This window comes from Macadamia integrifolia, chromosome 9 (assembly GCF_013358625.1).
Source record: "Macadamia integrifolia cultivar HAES 741 chromosome 9, SCU_Mint_v3, whole genome shotgun sequence".
Lineage (NCBI taxonomy): Eukaryota > Viridiplantae > Streptophyta > Magnoliopsida > Proteales > Proteaceae > Macadamia > Macadamia integrifolia.
In genome coordinates this window covers 11,346,214-11,364,087 of record NC_056565.1, presented here as the reverse complement: position 1 = coordinate 11,364,087, position 17,874 = coordinate 11,346,214, and the positions used below count along the sequence as shown (strand labels likewise).

Here is a 17,874-nt window from a genome sequence, read left to right as displayed (position 1 = left end):
AAACAAATGGGGGGCGCCTCTCTTTTTGCCACTCTAATTGAAGGTCATAGCGGCACTCAGCTCAATGGAAAGTCACTAGCAAAACTCGGGATGCTGTGATAAAATACAGGGGACATCATGGTCTACTTTGGGTTTCATTCAATCGGATTCGAATATAAAGGTTTTAAGCCTCACTATATTTGCTTTGTAGGAGCACATATAGGTTTTTCTCTCTCCGTGTGTGCGTCCAAAGCGAAGGTTCTACAAGCAGTGAGGAAGTGAGAGGATGTTTTAAAAGGAAAACCTTAATGCATTAGTGAAGTGAAGAACAATTGAGAAGCAGCATTTCGAAGGATAGCTAGGGACACCCAAGGAAACTAATAGCTACCAGGGCAAGCTGGTTTCGAAGAAGTGCAGTTCCTTTTGTGCTTAGTTGGGATAAAGTTGAGTTGAGTAGTGCGTTTTTGCATAATGCTATGTAGTGAGAGAAGTGAATCCTCTTTGCTATAAGAACCTCGGTGATGTAACATCTATTTGGATGGAAGGTGACTAAAGATGACCATCAACAATATTTTGGGTACTCAAAAACATTCTTGAGCCATCAAGAATTTCATTGACAATATCCAGTTCATCATAGCCAAGTCCTTTGACACCTTCTTCTTATCCCATGCTCATAGATAGGTGAATATTTATGCTGATCATGTGGCAAATCAGTTGTTAAATAGGAGGTTAGTGTGGACTTCTCCTTCCTTGTCTAACATTGTATTGCACGAATGGGATCCACTGGCAAATAGAATAATAGGCCATAGGGGCAGCGGAAAGCAAAGCATTGGTGATTTGGTTATAACCATAGCTCCAGGATATGACTTACATCACCATGATTGAAAATTGGTTACTGGTGGAGCATCTTAACATGTTATATATAAGATTCTACACTTTTTCTTTTTGTGTGTATTTCTTTTAGATAGTATTTCTTTTAGATTCAGATCCACTCAAGCACGGGAGATAACTTAGTGCATATCCAGCGTCCAGAAACACTCAAAACATGAACCTCAAGGAGTTTCCAGCAATAGGATGTGGCTGGGTTCTCTCCCATGCTGGAGAGAATCAGAATCCATTTTTTCTCTCGCTCTCTCTCTTTTGTGTATCTCTCTCCTTTCAGTCGTCCAAATTCTTTTTTTTTTTTTTTTTTTTTCCCATATTTTGCTATCGGTGAAAATAGAATTAAGAAAGCATCATTATGCTGTTAGTTTTAGTTCTAAAATGTGTGGTTCTAAAATGTCGATATAAAATGAAGGAATACTTAGAAAGCAGCGAAGGGATACCGCAAAACTACACGTTTCAAAGTCTAGAGTCACTAAACACGACAACTTTACCTTATCTTCCCACTACATATTGGTAGTTGATTAGTTATTTCTCATGCCTTTGCCTTCCCTCCACTCCACTGAAGGTTCCCTTGTGCAGTGCTCCATACAAACCTATGAAACAGCGGCAATGGTATAGAAGATAGTAGAAAGCATCAAAATTTCGAGCTGTGTATTGCCACGAACTTTATTTCAATTCTCATGCTTCTGTAGTTAAAAAATTTGGTCCGAAGCTTCGCATTTCTTTATTAGAAGCAGGAATGGCAGCACCAGCAATGGGGTCGCATCCGGTGGTGAAGAATTGCCAATGTTTTGTACCTCCTCCTTCTAAACTTCTTCTCTCCCACAGTAATTACCTCCCAAAGACCGAAATGGGTGCCTCCTTTTTTGGCAGAGATCCCCGTCACTTGTGCGGTTTCGGGGCGAAAACCTCCAATTTTGATGGTTTGAGACAGCAGCGGTTGAGTCCGATGGCATCCTTGGGAGGCCTCCTTGGTGGGATTTTCAAAGGCAATGATACTGGTGAGGCCACGAGGCAGCAGTACGCTGCAACTGTTAGTTTGATTAATGGAATGGAAGCGGAGATGTCTGCGTTGTCCGATTTGGAATTGCGGGAGAGAACTTCCATGTTAAGGCAACGAGCGCGGCAGGGTGATTCTTTGGACTCGCTCTTGCCTGTGAGTTTTGAGAAATTTCTGTGCAAATTCGGTGTTTTCGGGAAATCATGTTTTTATTTTCCATATAACTAAATCCTTGCTTTTGGTCTCGTTGAAGTTATTATTCGAGAGTATTGGACAACAAATGCTAGGTCGTTTCAAGAGAATTAAGTTGCCACAGTTTGAAATATATTTCCTTTTTCTTTTCTTCCTCCTCCGTCTCTAGATTTCCTACATGAAATCAAACTACTAACAAACTACTAAAAAGTATGTAAGATCCAAAAGGAAAATAAAAATCTCAATTGCGCATTGTCTTAAGAGATTGGAAGTCTAATTTGGTCTTCAAATGTCATTCTTGGAGACTAAACTTTCTGCTATAATCATGACTCCTTTATTCTATTTCAACTAGAAGATTAGCAGCTTTTCCTTGCCCATGCCTACCAGCTTTATGGTTTCCAAGTTCAATTGCAGTCTTTATAGACTATAAGCTCTGGTAGAGAATTCTTGCTGAATTGTTAGCCTGGCTAGTTGAGCAACTATACATGACAAGCTTTTTAATTTCCTTTTCTAACATATTGCTTACTATTATCAATGTTTCCCAGAAAAGCATCTTGTTGTTCGAACACAGTTTCACCACTCCCCCACCCCTACACAAAAATAAAATAAATAGTATATGAAGAAGAAGAAAATGCCAACCCAGAGTATTCGATTTAATTTTTATTGTACAGAAAGAGATTGTCCATGTGATTATATGAGATCTTACATGACATCATTGAGGAAATTATCTGATTGCTGACACTAGTACTATAATTTGACAAATTTTGTTTGGCCTCCAACACATGATGGTACTGCACAGGGGATCTTGATTCATGTATCCTTAACCGAATAAAATGTCATGTATTCTATGTTTGTTTAAATTTTCAAGCTCCATTCACTTTTGTGGATGCTCTGGAACTAAAAGGGCTGTGAATTTTTCTTATTTTTTTCTTATATATCTGGTAATATATCTCAGTGGAGAAACATATAGCTTATTTTGCTTCCCTCATTGACAGGAAGCATTTGCTGTAGTGAGAGAGGCCTCAAAGAGGGTTCTGGGTCTTCGTCCTTTTGATGTACAGCTGATAGGTATATTGAAGTTGACCTCTATTTTAACTTGTTCTTTTGGATTGCATTGTTTATTGTCAATCAAAATTTAAAATGCTTCTTCTCCATTGACAAGAACACACCGCCTAAGACCGAGTATAAACCATAGAGCATTTTGCTTGGACTGTTCTGTTATTGTACATTTAGTGTGGAATAAATAATAATAGGCTCTGCTTTGGCATTTAGATTTCAGTTCCCAATATTATTGTGGAATTTTGTGGTCATGCTTAAGGCTCCTATTTGTTCGTCATGTAGGTGGCATGGTTCTTCATAAGGGAGAAATAGCTGAAATGAGAACTGGAGAAGGGAAGACTCTTGTTGCTATTTTACCAGCTTATTTGAATGCACTGAGTGGAAAAGGAGTTCATGTTGTTACTGTCAATGATTATCTTGCGCGGCGTGATTGTGAGTGGGTTGGGCAGGTTCCACGATTTCTCGGACTGCAGGTTGGACTAATCCAACGTATGTTTCATTCTCATTTTTTTTTATTAATTTTTTCCCTTTCCCTTTTCAGATTGTCTTTACTGTATGGTTTGGTTTCTAATTGAAAAATACTATTCACCTTCATTCAATGGGATGCTGGCCAATTAAAGTCTTTTCATGCTAAATTGTATCTGTATTTTTTTTTCTAGTCATTTTAAGTTGTATGCCAACCCCATTTACTTGGGATAATGCTTTGTTGTTGTTTAAGTTACTTGTATACCTGATTTATAAGTTGTTAGGTTCTTAAGCTTTTGGTTTTTTGCTGTGGTCTAAGCTTAATTAAAACTTTATCAGATTTATTCCTTGTAATTCGACTCTTTTTTTTTTGTGTGTGTGTGTGTGTGTGTGAATTTTATATCTAATGGATTCATAGTTGTCAAGGCAACCCAAGGCGGTGGAGGGGTGCCTAAACGCTTAGGTGCCAAGATGCCTGCCTAGGCGACCATGGCTCCCAAGCGTTTTTTTATTTTATTTTATTGTTTCCCTCTTTTCTAACATTGTTTTGTATGCTACATATATCTTATATCATAAAAAAAATTAACATTGAGCCACATCAAGTCATAAAAAATCAACATTAAGTCATCAAATAGCAACATTTAGATAAATGTTCTTGTTCTCTAATAAGTTTGATTGGTCAAACGATTATATTTTTATATGAGACTTTTTGCATTAGGTAGAGCACTAAACTAGCTTTGCAACAAGTCTAAGATCACTTAAATCTAAGTCGTAATGACAAAGTTATGTTCTAATTAAACTTATTTAAAAGTGCACAAATGTTGTTAAAATTGCTTGAATGAAAATAATTTTATGGACATCAAAACAAAAGATTATTTTACTGCACTTTTGGTTTTTAGTAATGTTTTACCATGATAAGATTTATAAAATTTTCAGAATTGAGAAAAACCCAAGCATTTGAAAGTTGAAAATACCTCTACAACAAAAAATCCAATTTTTGTTTTTGGACTTGGGGGTTGACTTTTTATCATTTTGGAATTTGATTTTTAAACTATATTTATTGGATTCAGGGGTATTTGCTTATTTATGAATAATATCTTAAGTAAATGCACATTTACTTAAATGATATTTGATATAAATAAGTGTTGCACCTTGCAATAAGGTAGTAAGGTGACAGTCGCCAAAACCCCAACTAAGCCACCTGGATGCCTAGGCAGCGCCTAATAATGGTCAGTCATTGTATGGTCAGTATAATCACTTTGTTTTTACCCCAGTAAAAAAGAAAAGGAGAATCCATAGCCACGCCGCCCAGGGGAGAGACTTGGGCAATTATGATAATGACCAAAATGAACTATATAAAATAAAGAAAACACAGCATCTACCCACTCCCATCAAGAGATCACCTGCTTGTTCTTAAATCACCTAAAGGGAAAAGCTTTCTTAGTCCTTGGATGATATTGAGCTGAGTCAGTCACATTCTATTCTTGTCATTGATCATTGGGCTAAGCCTTTATTTTAAGCCTTTGATGATATACACTTCGTGGCCAGGCAAGAGTTTAATTTACATTAGACCTGAGCATCTAGTCACAACAATGCTCTGTATATCGGTTGAGGGATGATTTTATCAACTAGGTTTGTGCTTATATAATGATATTTATATTTTATTTCAAGAGCCAGAAATCAAACTTTTCGACAAAATCCTCTCTCTTTCTGCTGTCATCTTTAGCATGAAAATATCTAGATCTATATTCTTCAAGAACCCTTCTTTATTGTCCCTTGTCCTTGATTTCTTGTGGCTGGTCTTGCTGCCACTAAACAATTTTAACCACCCAATACTGTTTAATGTTCCAGATAATAACTCTTTTCCATCTCAATTCCACCTTAATGGTCTTTCTCCCCTGATTAATTTGTTTCAGCCAAATTTCTTTCTTCCTGGAGAGTGGGGCTCACCCTGTATCTGACAAAGAGGCCAACCCCCTCTCTCCCCCCCCCTCAAAAGTAAAAATAGAATAAAATAAAAAGGAGATATCATTTAGTGTAGTTATGAAAGCCGTTATATAGCATTATTTCTTGTTTCTTGACTCAGGGGTGTCCCAGGTCACCACCCTTATTTTATCTTATCCACCCCCTACCAATTTTAAAGTATTGACACTATATCAATTTCATATATTTTTTTAATTTCTTACTATAACGAGTTTCTGGTTTTCTCCTGATGAATCAAATGGTCATTTTCCTTTGAGTCATCCAACATGACCATTCATTACTGTGGAGTTCAAAGTTGGTGGGTACCTGTACTAATTCACAATTTTTTTTGTGAGTAAAAGATTGTCAATACAAATTGCAACTCTGATCTAACAGTGAAATGTTTATGTTGGCAGAGAGTATGTCAAGTGAACAGAGGAGGGAAAACTACTTGTGTGACATCACATATGTTACCAACAGTGAGATAGGTTTTGATTACTTGAGAGATAACCTTGCCACGGAAAGTAAATCATTCTGGCCATTGTCATTTTTAACTTATATTTTACTGCATCCCTGTAGCATCTCAACACTATTACCTTTCTTTTTCTCCTTGAGTGCTTGTCTGATGGAAGTTCTTTCGATTTGGTTCTTGCAGAGTGTTGATGAGCTTGTCTTGAGAGGTTTTAATTACTGTGTAATTGATGAGGTAGATTCCATCCTTATTGATGAAGCAAGGACTCCTCTCATCATCTCAGGGCCTGCTGAGAAGCCAAGTGATCGTTACTACAAGGCCGCCAAGATTGCTGCAGCCTTTGAGAGAGATCTGCACTATACTGTGAGGAATAGAATTATCACTGATTGATTTGCATTATAGATTTTTATTTATTTTAACATGTTCTTGGGTACTGTTAAAGACTAGTTATTTGCTTGTTACCCATTATACTATCTGAATTTTATGTGTGTTTGGGGTGTGTGTGTGTGTGTGTGTGTGTGTGTGTGTGTGTATGTGTGGATTATATATATATATATATATATTCAGGGGTCCTGGGATTTGTCTGATTTAAAAATTAAAGGTCAGACAATAAGTTGGTTAATTGGAAAATTAAAATTGTCTGATAATGGTGTTCAATCAAACTATGTAAAAGGGAACCTACCAATTTTGAAGGAAAAAACAATACAGACATGGACAAACATGCATTATCTGTACCGTTGGATTGGCAAAAGGTTCTTATGTCTTTGATGGTTGTAAATGATTGACTGATGTTCATTTTGTTTTTCTCATGTGGGCAACTTTTAGGTTGATGAGAAGCAAAAATCTGTTCTACTCACTGAGCAAGGTTATGAGGATGCCGAAGAAATCTTGGATGTAATAGATCTATATGATCCTCGAGAACAGTGGGCATCATATGTTCTGAATGCAATAAAAGCAAAAGAACTCTTTCTTAGAGATGTGAACTACATTGTCCGTGGAAATGAGGTTCTCATTGTGGATGAGTTCACTGGTCGAGTCATGCAGGTAATCTCTAATTATGGATATGGCGCCCTTTTAAAAAAAAAAATTCTTGTAGAGTTTCATCAATTTCTTAATTATTGGATGTGCCCTCAAGTACGACCTCAGATAGAGCAGATTAGAGGGCAAAGATTCATGTAACCAACCCCATTTAGCTGCAATTCACCTAACTTGCTGATGCTAGGCTTCCTTCCTTTTACTCTCATTTCCCCTTTTTTGTTGTTGTTGTCGTTGGTTCTTTTTTGTGTGTGTGTGTGTGTGTGTGTGTGTGTGTGTGTGTGTTTGCTCGGATCCATGTAACCGACCCCATTAAGTTGGGATAAGGTTGAGTTCGTTGTTGTTGTTGGTGGTGGTGGTGTTGTTGAATGCTTTCCCTTTGTTTTCGAGTGCTTCCTATACTGCAAACAGTTTCAAACAGAAAATGACTTTTTTTAAGCAATAAAAGCACGTCGAAAACAAATTGGTATGAAGTTTGACATGATTAGATGATAACTTTGGACAATATATCAACAAAATTTGGGTCCCATCAGGCTGTTCATGTGGCAGAAAAGGTGTTCAACAGTGTTGGATCCATGTGATGCAGTCCACTTCTATTGATGGAAACGAACCTGTTTGGGAACCCAGACGGAGATGAATCGGGTCCAATTTGGGTTTGTGGTCTTGTAGGATAATTAGGATTTATTCTATTTAGGTATTTGAGCCACGTCTAAACTAAGATGAGTCCTTACTCCTGCTTGGGTCCCTTGCTCTAATCCTATCAATCACTTTCTGGTGGGACTGAGACGAACTTGCTGCTTTGGAGAATGATTTTAATGCATCCACTGCAAGACATGAAAATATGCTTGGGAATGGAGGCAAAAATCATTAGTAGGGCAATGAAAGGAAGAAAGTCCATAAAGGAAGGCCACTCTAAGTGGGGTCGACGTGCATATCGTGTCATTGCTCGTTGCCCTGCTTCTATTTGTCTAGATGTGATCCAAGCGGGTTCAAGTGCTTGAAGAGCATATCTATCGAAACAAATACGATTACCTCGATAAGATATTCTCTAACCACTTCTAGGAAAGCAAAATCTCTGCAGGCATGTATATGGAAATTCCCTTGCAACAGAGAATCCTCAGCCCATCTGGAAAACAGCCCACAACTGCCCTATAGAATAGGGCAGCTTTCTTGCATCAAATTCTGGCCTTCCAGGTTCTAGTGGCGGGATCAATGAAATCAGCCACTGGAGGTACGTTGGAGAGAAGAAGATAGGGGGTGAGGGAAGGGGGGAGGCGTGGAATCCAGGGATCGATCCATGGGTTAATGCTGCGGCCTTGGCCAACTCAGATAAAGAGACCCTTGAAGAGGAGATCCTGAGCTTTGAAAACAGATTTCCATCCCCAAGAGGCATTGCAAGGACAAGTGGCATGGAGGAAGTGCTTGAAGAATAGATGATTGACACAATTCATGTAACTTTCAACATGTGCTTCTTGTGCATAGGTTGCAAGCTTGCAAGTTCATACAAATCGCAAGGTAGCCCTCCCTTGTTTTTAAAATCGTACACATGATTTGTTGCATTCTCATGGGTTTGTTGCTTGCAAGGGTTTTTCCATGCTCGGTTGTGGCCTATTTTCTTTGGGGACCTTACGTTCTAAGTTACACTTAGGTGTGGAGCTTCTTCGCTTGTCTCCTGCCACAAGTGTTATGTAATATGAATTTCAACATGGGCTTCTTGTGCATAAGTTGCAAGCTTGCAAGTTCATACAGATCGCGAGTTCACCTCTCCCCCTTGTTTTTAAAATCGTTGAGTTGAGTTTGTTTTAGTTGAAGCATTCATGGCCCAGGGTTGCTTGGCTGTCATCCCTCCCTTCTCCCTTTTCTTCTGGTATTACTTTCTTCCTCTCTCTCTTCTTCTATTCTTTTTCCAAGTTCTGTACTCACATTCCCTGGTTTGAGCATGAATCTGTGATAAACAAGAGAGACATCGACCTCTCTCGTGCCTTCCATATTCATTTTCCAACTTAAGCAAACACTCCTGGGTGACTGTACCTGCAAAACCCAAACTCCAATCCTGCTGGAATAAAGAGATTTATATCAAAACGAGCACTGGTTTGCTGTTTTACCATCGACCTTGAGTTGCATGTTTTTCCTTTTGATTGGTAATTACCATCTGGGGTGTTTCTTGGCTGCAATCAAGAGGCCATTGTGTTAGCAACCTGTCCCTGAAATCTCTTTTCAATTGGGCCCCTATCCTGTGAATTCTCTCACTCACAAGCCAGCAACTTACTGCTGGTTTTCTTCCCCTGTCGAGAGGTTGAAGATAACCTCGTGTTGTGAGGCGTCTTTAACCCCTTCTTCCCTTCTTTCCCTTATTACCCTCATCTTCTTCCTTTACTCTCTTTTGTCCATATCTTACAAGCCCTTCCAAGAGTATCCCTACTCAATAAATAAGAATTCCCTTTATATCCTTTCTCTAACCCCTTGAAATTTCTGGTTAATTATCAGATTGACCTGTTTAATTACTTTGGTGGGCCAATAGTGAACCTAGATGGAGTTTTCGCACCTGGGATTGCATCACCATGCCTTTTTTTTTTTTTAAAGAAGAGGTGAGGCCATCTAAGCTACCTGCTTAGTATTGCACTTCATTTGTATTAGTACCTCAACTGTTACCTTCATTGTTGCTTTACTTGTGTGGTAATTAAATGAGAGTTGTTGATTTGGAAGGAGATCATTACATGCCATTTATTCCGTTTTCCATATTGTGATCATGATTTTAAAGACTTTTGGAAAAAAAAAAAAGGGTAAAGTAGCATTGAGGTTCGTCTCTTTGTGTGTGATAAACTTTCAAATGAGACCAAATGTTTGATTTGGAGGCTTCTCGCTTCGGTTTTGCCCCTTTTTCTTTTCCAACTCAGTTCTTACATCATTCTCTTTTGCTTTTATAGTAGGTTATGGTATGGAACTACATTTCCTTTCTTTCTTATTAATGTGCTATGACAGGGAAGGAGATGGAGCGATGGACTTCACCAGGCAGTTGAAGCAAAGGAAGGTTTGCCAATTCAAAATGAAACAATAACACTAGCATCCATCAGCTATCAAAACTTCTTCCTTCAGGTGGGAGCGTTTTGCCTCTTTCATGTTAGCTAAAGCATAACATCAATTATCATATCCGTTCTAACCTTGGTTGATGTTAATTGACGCAGTTTCCAAAACTTTGCGGCATGACTGGAACTGCAGCAACTGAAAGCACTGAATTTGAGAGCATATACAAGCTTAAAGTCACAATTGTTCCTACAAACAAGCCCATGAGGAGAAAGGTCTGTTTTAGAACCAGTCCATTTCCTGGGGGAAGAATTCTGGTCCCCATTGGTTTACTGTATTGTATTTTATATTTTTGATAGGTCCCACTGGTTTACTTACAAGGATGAATACATAAACACAATAAAAGAGAAAGGGCGGGGGGGAATCAGGGATATTACTTTCTAGAGAGTTTTTACTTTATCATCTCTCTCTAGTATAGATTGATTATATGGTTCTCTGGTACTACAGCTTATGAACAAGAAAAGAGAGCATGGTAGTAAGTAATAACTTGAAAAAGAGAGGATAAGGATCCACTTGCAAAGTAAGAATCTGTGCTTTTAATGAAATTATAAATCTAATAACAGTAAATAGGAAAAATAATAAGAAATATAAAGATACAACAAAATATTTCGGAACCATATTTACTATCCTGGGATGGGAAAGCACTACTGCAGTATAACCAAAAAGGGTAACTGGAGTGGGTGTCATTTCCTTGCCCCTATTTCAGGATTTTCTGCCCTTTAGCCAGGAATATGCTTGACCAGGTCTTTGATAATTTTACCTGTTTCTTTATTTGTTTCCTAATAACAAGTAATTGTTTAATGTCTAAAAGAAAAAAAAGGAATCATGACATTTGTTTTTTCCCTATTCCTTAATATTGGGAGCTGTGCTACAAGGATTTGTATTATTGGATTGATACTTCTAGAATACAATTATTGAGTTCCGTGTTGAGCCACGAGCTCATTTTGACACTGTTCTTATTGCTTTTTTTTTTTGTTTTTTTTTTTTTTTTTTTTTTATTTTTTTTTTTTTTTAGAAAAGATACAATTTATGCTCTAATCAAGTTTCTTCTGCTAAATTATGTAAATATTTTTTTAAGTTTCATTAAATTCAATCTGATGTATAGACTAGAAACGATGGATAGCTTATAGCAACTTTAAGGCATGGGATGCTCGTATCTGAGCCCATGCTGTAGAGTTTGGAAAATGAAGGGTCATATTCCATTTTCTATGTCTTAAGGGCTGTTAACGGGCCTCAGCTTAGTCTGCATTTTTATGGCTTGATGGGCTGGGACCAAACTTCATTTTCAAGCCTCTTTAATGGACAGGCTGAGCTTTGCCTTGAAGTTTACGAAATAGTACCATTAAGACAGGTCCATGTAACTGGACAGGAGTGGGCTTAGCATAAAGTGTTCTTGACCCAATGTTGGCTTGATCCTGGCCTGGGTCTAGCTATTTAGTTCATAGTCTGGATTTTCCAATACTTCACCCATCCTGAACCCAGATGATTAATTTTTTAGCATCTATTTCTCTAGCACTATTGGATCATGCCTATGTATGTTGACCTAGAGAAATTAGACCTTGCCAAACCTGCTTAATTTGTGGTGGGAGTGAGTTTCCCAGTTAATCTGCTTCATTGCATTCCTGGTTCTACTGTATAGACAAATCCCAACCCCTCCCCCCCTTCTTTAAAACTTAAAAGGGGGAAGACAAGAAGGGGTCGAGACTTGAGAGTATTCTGCTGTCTTCATCACCTCTCCAGCTGCTCGTCCCATAAATGGGTTTTGTGCAGAACAGTGGGACCCATAGATGGAGTCCTTGGAGGATGTTAGAGATTGTGACTATATCATATTATTGACTTGAGAATCTTTGGTCTCATTGCATTTGTTATTTCCATTTCAGGATGAGTCAGATGTTGTTTTCAGGTCAACCAATGGAAAATGGCGAGCTGTTCTGGTAGAAATTTCTAGGATGCACAAGACAGGCCGCCCTGTACTTGTTGGCACAACCAGTGTTGAGCAGAGTGACTTGTTGTCAGAACAGCTGTCTGAAGTTGGGATCCCACATGAGGTGAGGTCTGTTTAATCCAAATTAACTAGATATCATCTAAGCTAGGTTAATGATGGATGGGGATGGAGGGAGTTCACCAATGTCAAACCTGACAAAATTACATGCTTACAGAGTTAATTCCCAAGGCAATCAGGACCTCAAGATTTGTTTGTTAGTAATCAGGGATTCAAGGATTGGTATTGGAGGTTATCTCATTCCTCATTGCTCCAGATCAGATGATATAAACATACAATTGGCACATCCATTGGGAAAAGGTCTAATTCTACCACTAGATAGGCCAATCCACTGGATATTATAGATTGTATTGGTCCCGTCCTTATACCGATAAGGACCAGATGGTCTGTGAGTAGCATCATGCTAATCTCCACAGCAATGGTCATCAAGGCTTGAAGCAGGTTCAGATATTTAAGTAAGGAGATTTTTTTTTTTTTTTTTTTTTTTTTTTTTTAATCACACGGGGATCATACCATATAGAGTGGACTGGTAGGCTGGGTCCTGTAGGGAAAGACCTGGTGGAAAGGCCCTGAATTTTTGGAATAGCAAGCCCAATCCTAACTGCAAGAGGGAAGTACCAAGTCCTAAATGATGCAAGGGAAAATGTTAATTTGATATGACAATTCATTATCTTCCATAGCAGTGCAAATAACATAGCCCAGTATTTCTATAACTCTTCTGCATTTCAGAAACTTCAACTGATACATTTCGTTCTAAGGTTCTAAATGCAAAACCAGAGAATGTGGAGAGGGAAGCAGAAATTGTTGCACAAAGTGGCCGTCTTGGGGCAGTGACTATTGCTACCAATATGGCAGGTCGTGGAACGGATATAATCCTTGGAGGTAATGCAGAATTTATGGCGAGGTTAAAACTACGTGAGATGCTTATGCCAAGGTATCTATCTGGCTTCTACACTTACGGTTATCCAATATATTAGATATGGACCAGTGGCCTCAGAGGCCATTTAATGGTAAAATTGCTAACCAGCCTTCTTTTCTGACTATCAGATAGTGAATTTGGTTTTTATATGTTCCTAACAATGTCTAATGGATGAGGTTATGTTGATGTCCACTTATAGATGGTGATTGATCATGATGTAACATCCTTTTCATTGTAGATGTACCTGATTCTAGGTATCTAGGGGTTGCTATGTGCTTGTCCACAAATTCATAGTTCAAACAATATAGTCTATACAAAAGTGGACCCTGCAATAGTGTGATATGATTTGTCATTTTATGGCCTTTTGATATGATTTATTCATCATATTCTTTACACTTGAGATTGTGGTTCACTTTGAACTGCAAGTCACCCCTACATGAGGAGAAATCGCCAAGTGTATCTACTCTCAATGCATCTCAAAGTTTTCTAAGTCGTATAATTATGTTGTCTCTGAATTGGTATAAAAAAATATCCTACAGGGTGGTTAAGCCAACTGAAGGAGGGTTTGTATCAGTAAAGAAACCTCCTCCAAAGAAGACTTGGAAGGTTTGTTTTGGACTTTCAATTACTTATTTAAGGGTTTGATGATGTAGGGCTGTCAACAGATCGAACTTGAATTGGATCCCCAGAAAATTGCATGACCCGATCTGGTTATTTAATACCTTATTATTGGTGATAATTGAAGAGAATTAGAGATACAACATACATTCCTGAAAGAAACAAAAGGGAAACAGATTTTTCTTTTTCTTTGTCAAAATTTTTAATTTCAACTTTAATTTTATTTATTTATTTATTTATTTTGTTTTAAATGATGGAATAAAGATGAAGGCATATCTAGTCCTGAGAAATTATAAATTTTCTTAATATAAATTATGTATTTAACCATTACTGTACATATGTATATCAGTATGTGATGTTATTCACATAGGATAATAATTTGATCAAACCTGGGCTTATTGAATTTGATCCAATTAGTAGCTGGGTTTTCTTGTTCAGATTGGATCGAAACATTATTGATTTCCTCATCAAATTGGATCCAGATCAAGATCCTTTCTGTTGACAACCCTAGGGTGAGAAGTTTCTCTGTCTTCTGTGATATAATGATTTATTAGGATTTTTAGGTGAACGAAAAATTATTTCCATGCAAACTATCCAAGGAGAAGACTGCATTGGCTGAGGAAGCAGTAGAGTTAGCTGTCAAAACCTGGGGCCTAAGATCATTGACTGAACTCGAAGCAGAGGACCGGCTCTCTTATTCAAGTGAAAAGGTGAATTTCATCTCTGAGATACTTGTTTTTTCTCTCATATATAAGATAATTGGTAAAATAAAAATGAATTGCAATGAGAACTTAGAAACGGATAGCTATGTTTCTCTTGGTGATAGAGAAGGACCAAAGTAGTTGGGATTCGCAATGGTACCATTACATTCATATGTTACCAAAAAACTATTTTCTGTACTTAATCAACAGGGGCCAACCGGAGATGATGTCATAGCAAAGTTGCGGAGTGCATTTGTAACAATTGTTGAAGAATATAAGATCTACACCGAGGAGGAAAGAACCAAGGTCCGTTCTATCTTGTGATGAACAACACTCTGATGTTTATGTCTGGTGATGGTTGAGGCTGCCATTAATGCATCTTTTCTACCATTCCGCAGGTTGTGTTAGCAGGTGGACTTCATGTGGTGGGGACAGAACGCCATGAATCACGCCGAATCGACAATCAGGTGAACTTTTCATTTTTCCCTTGCCTTAATCTTACCCTTTTACATTTTCTCCCTACAAAAAGTTGAAAATTTCCTGCAAATGTTTTGATGTGGACTTTCTTAGTTGTTTATACAGCTACGAGGTCGAAGTGGTCGGCAAGGAGATCCTGGAAGCTCTCGTTTCTTTCTTAGTCTTGAAGATAACATCTTCCGTATTTTTGGCGGGGACCGGATTCAGGTTTTAACTTGCTATGTCAGATAGTTTTGTTTTGTTCTATGAATGGTATTTTTTGTTATAGCATCTTACCTTCACAAATTGTAGGGTTTGATGAGAGCCTTCAGAATAGAAGACCTGCCCATTGAGTCTAAAATGCTGACTAAAGCACTAGATGAGGCTCAACGGAAGGTGGAGAATTATTTCTTTGATATTCGGAAGCAGTTATTTGAATACGATGAGGTCCTGAATAGTCAAAGAGATCGTGTTTATACAGAAAGAAGGCGGGCCCTTGAATCTGACAACCTACAATCTCTTCTTATAGAATATTCTGAACTAACAATGGATGACATATTGGAGGTTAACTTATTTATTGAGTTTGTTCCCCTGTTTGGCCAACTTGATATTCTTCCATGAATGTTCCTCATAATGTTCCTCATGTAATCTCCCCTGTTTACCTGAGTAGGCAAATATTGGTTCTGATGCTCCGAAGGAGAACTGGGATCTTGGAAAGCTAGTTGCAAAAGTTCAACAGTAAGAGGAACCCTTTCTTTATGCGTTGTTAGTCCCTACAGCGTCTGAACACAGATCAAGGAAGGTTGACCGATGACCCACCATGCAAGTGGTCCTACCAAGAAAAATTGTCACATTCAGAAGGCTGTTTTAAATCAATATCTGTTCTATGGATGTTTTGCATATTTTTCCAGAGAAAAAAAAAAAGTTGAGCAGGATGGTTATATTTCTCTGATTGGACCTTTTTCATTTCTGCCGACTCCCATATGGGCCTTATGGATGGTGAGCCTTTTGCTTACTGAACTCAGGCATCCCACCAAGGAGGGGAAATGAAATGTGAATAGACAAACACCCATGTACAGGCATCTCTCTTCTGCCTTCTTATCCAGACAATTAATTCACAAGAAAGTTTTGATTTGATTTTACCATTGGACTAGCCCCTCATCTTTCTTTCCAGTGTAGTGAGGATTTCTAAGAGCCTGCTGATAATTCCCATCTATCATACTGTCTGCAGGTACTGTTATCTTTTGAATGATTTGACACCAGATCTCCTGGAGAACAAATGTTCTGGTTATGAGGACTTACAGGATTACCTTCACTACCGTGGTCGTGAAGCATACTTGCAGAAAAGGGTGAGAGTACACTTCTTTCATAGACTTGTGAAAGATTTCTACTGCTTTCAAAGCTCTAGGTCTCAACCGATTCATTGCCGTAATATTCCAGTCTAGTTAAATGGTTGAAATACTTCTAACTACTTATTGGCGCTGCTTGGGCCTATTCACCTAGAAGTCATGGATGAATGGCGAATTCCTATCGGTGGAATCCATGGAGGAGCTCCCTTATCCACGAAGATAAACAATCCATTGATGAAATAGCAAGTAATGGACCCTTTGTGTGGTCTTGTGTGGTCATTGCCCTCAGCCCTTAAAAGAAAGAAGTTGTGCATGTATAATATTAACTATTTAATGGATATTATAACCTGGTATGGTCCTAAATATTCCTGATCGTTAAAAGAATATCACTCAATTGTGCCAGTACTTTGAAAAAAAAAAAAAAACCTCCTTGGAGAAGGGGTTGATGTAGCCTCTCCTTGGGTTTAAGAGATTGTAACGACTCTGTGAAGAAGGTTTATTTTTTAGTGCCTTTTCTAATGAAAGTTTGTATGTGTTGGCTTCATAGAATTCTTCTTGAGCCAGAGTTCTTGAAAGGTGTTAACCTACAGTAGCCACGCTAATTTGTCTCTGCTGATGATTTTTTTTCTTTTTTTCCCTCATAATGTATAGGACATAGTTGAGAAGCAAGCACCAGGCTTGATGAAGGAGGCTGAGAGGTTCCTAGTTCTGAGCAACATCGATCGGTTATGGAAGGAGCACTTGCAAGCACTGAAGTTTGTCCAGCAAGCTGTCAGTTTAAGGGGATATGCACAACGGGACCCACTCATTGAGTACAAACTCGAGGGCTACAACCTCTTCTTGGATATGATGGCGCAGATCAGAAGAAATGTCATATATTCCATATACCAGGTTTGTCTCAATTGTCATGGGAAAATCATGATGCAAAAGTGATTAGAACCACCCCCTCTCTAAAAAGAAAATTGATTAACCATTTAATTTCTTATTTTTCAGTTCCAACCAGTGCTTGTAAAAGATCCACAAAGACAACCGAATGACAAATCAGGTGAGCTAATGTCAAACAGCAGAGGTAGCAAGGACAACTCTAATACAGTTGGCCTTGCTGAAGCTTCTCCATAGATTGACAGTTCCAGATATTCAACAAGACCTCATTGCAGGAGCCTTGTGAAACTTAGATGGAAGGTAAAATGTGCTAGGAACATCAATTTTGTAGAACTGGAGCATGTAAAATGGAGTGTTCATTGCGTTGAAGCCTGAGATGATCCCATCTCATTGTACCATTTAAAAAAAAAAAAAAGAAGCCCCCCAAGAGACATCATCAGAATGAAATTTAATCACTGGAGTGTCGTTGGGGAGCCTAGTTGCATACAGTCCACCCCTGCCCTATTCTTTTGAATTGACACAATTTCATGGGCAGAAAACTTGTTGGTGCACACGAATTGATTGATCTGCTTATGCTAAAATTTAATCGTCTGAGAGTCCCTGAGGATGGGAATATCTATGACAAGGCAGAAGAACTCTTAGCCATGACCTCTCACGCACGCAGGATGCTTGGTTTTCTCTTAATCCGGAGTTATGCGGACCTGCCCAGTATGAAGCATACCTCATATGAATGTAGCCAAAACTCCATAGAACCCCTCACCCTCCCTCCCCTTCAGAAAAAGGGGACAAAGGAAAGGAAGAAGTTTTACTTCTA

At 38.3% G+C, this 17,874-nt stretch overlaps 1 protein-coding gene across 1 annotated transcript; it reads left to right on the top strand.

The window, feature by feature from the left end:
- The first annotated feature begins 1,325 nt into the window (after window positions 1–1,325).
- Window positions 1,326–17,611, top strand: LOC122089870 (protein translocase subunit SecA, chloroplastic). Its single transcript, XM_042659612.1, has 20 exons — window positions 1,326–2,020; window positions 3,052–3,124; window positions 3,398–3,604; window positions 5,959–6,062; window positions 6,198–6,377; window positions 6,840–7,058; window positions 10,032–10,145; window positions 10,235–10,348; window positions 12,014–12,181; window positions 12,894–13,069; window positions 13,594–13,660; window positions 14,236–14,382; window positions 14,584–14,679; window positions 14,772–14,840; window positions 14,956–15,057; window positions 15,142–15,393; window positions 15,500–15,567; window positions 16,061–16,178; window positions 16,830–17,069; window positions 17,172–17,611. Exons 1-20 carry the CDS (start codon window positions 1,604–1,606, stop codon window positions 17,295–17,297), a joined length of 3,057 nt encoding a protein of 1,018 aa, XP_042515546.1. The 5' UTR covers window positions 1,326–1,603; the 3' UTR covers window positions 17,298–17,611.
- Window positions 17,612–17,874: the final 263 nt, after the last annotated feature.

Excerpts from the sequence above, each read along its gene's own strand:
- LOC122089870 (XM_042659612.1), top strand. The coding sequence starts at position 1,604 with ATGGCAGCACCAGCAATGGGGTCGCATCCGGTGGTGAAGAATTGCCAA. Across the intron at positions 6,378-6,839 it reads AGAGAGATCTGCACTATACT|GTTGATGAGAAGCAAAAATC; the intron begins GTGAGGAATAGA and ends GGCAACTTTTAG. Across the intron at positions 15,568-16,060 it reads CTAGTTGCAAAAGTTCAACA|GTACTGTTATCTTTTGAATG; the intron begins GTAAGAGGAACC and ends TACTGTCTGCAG.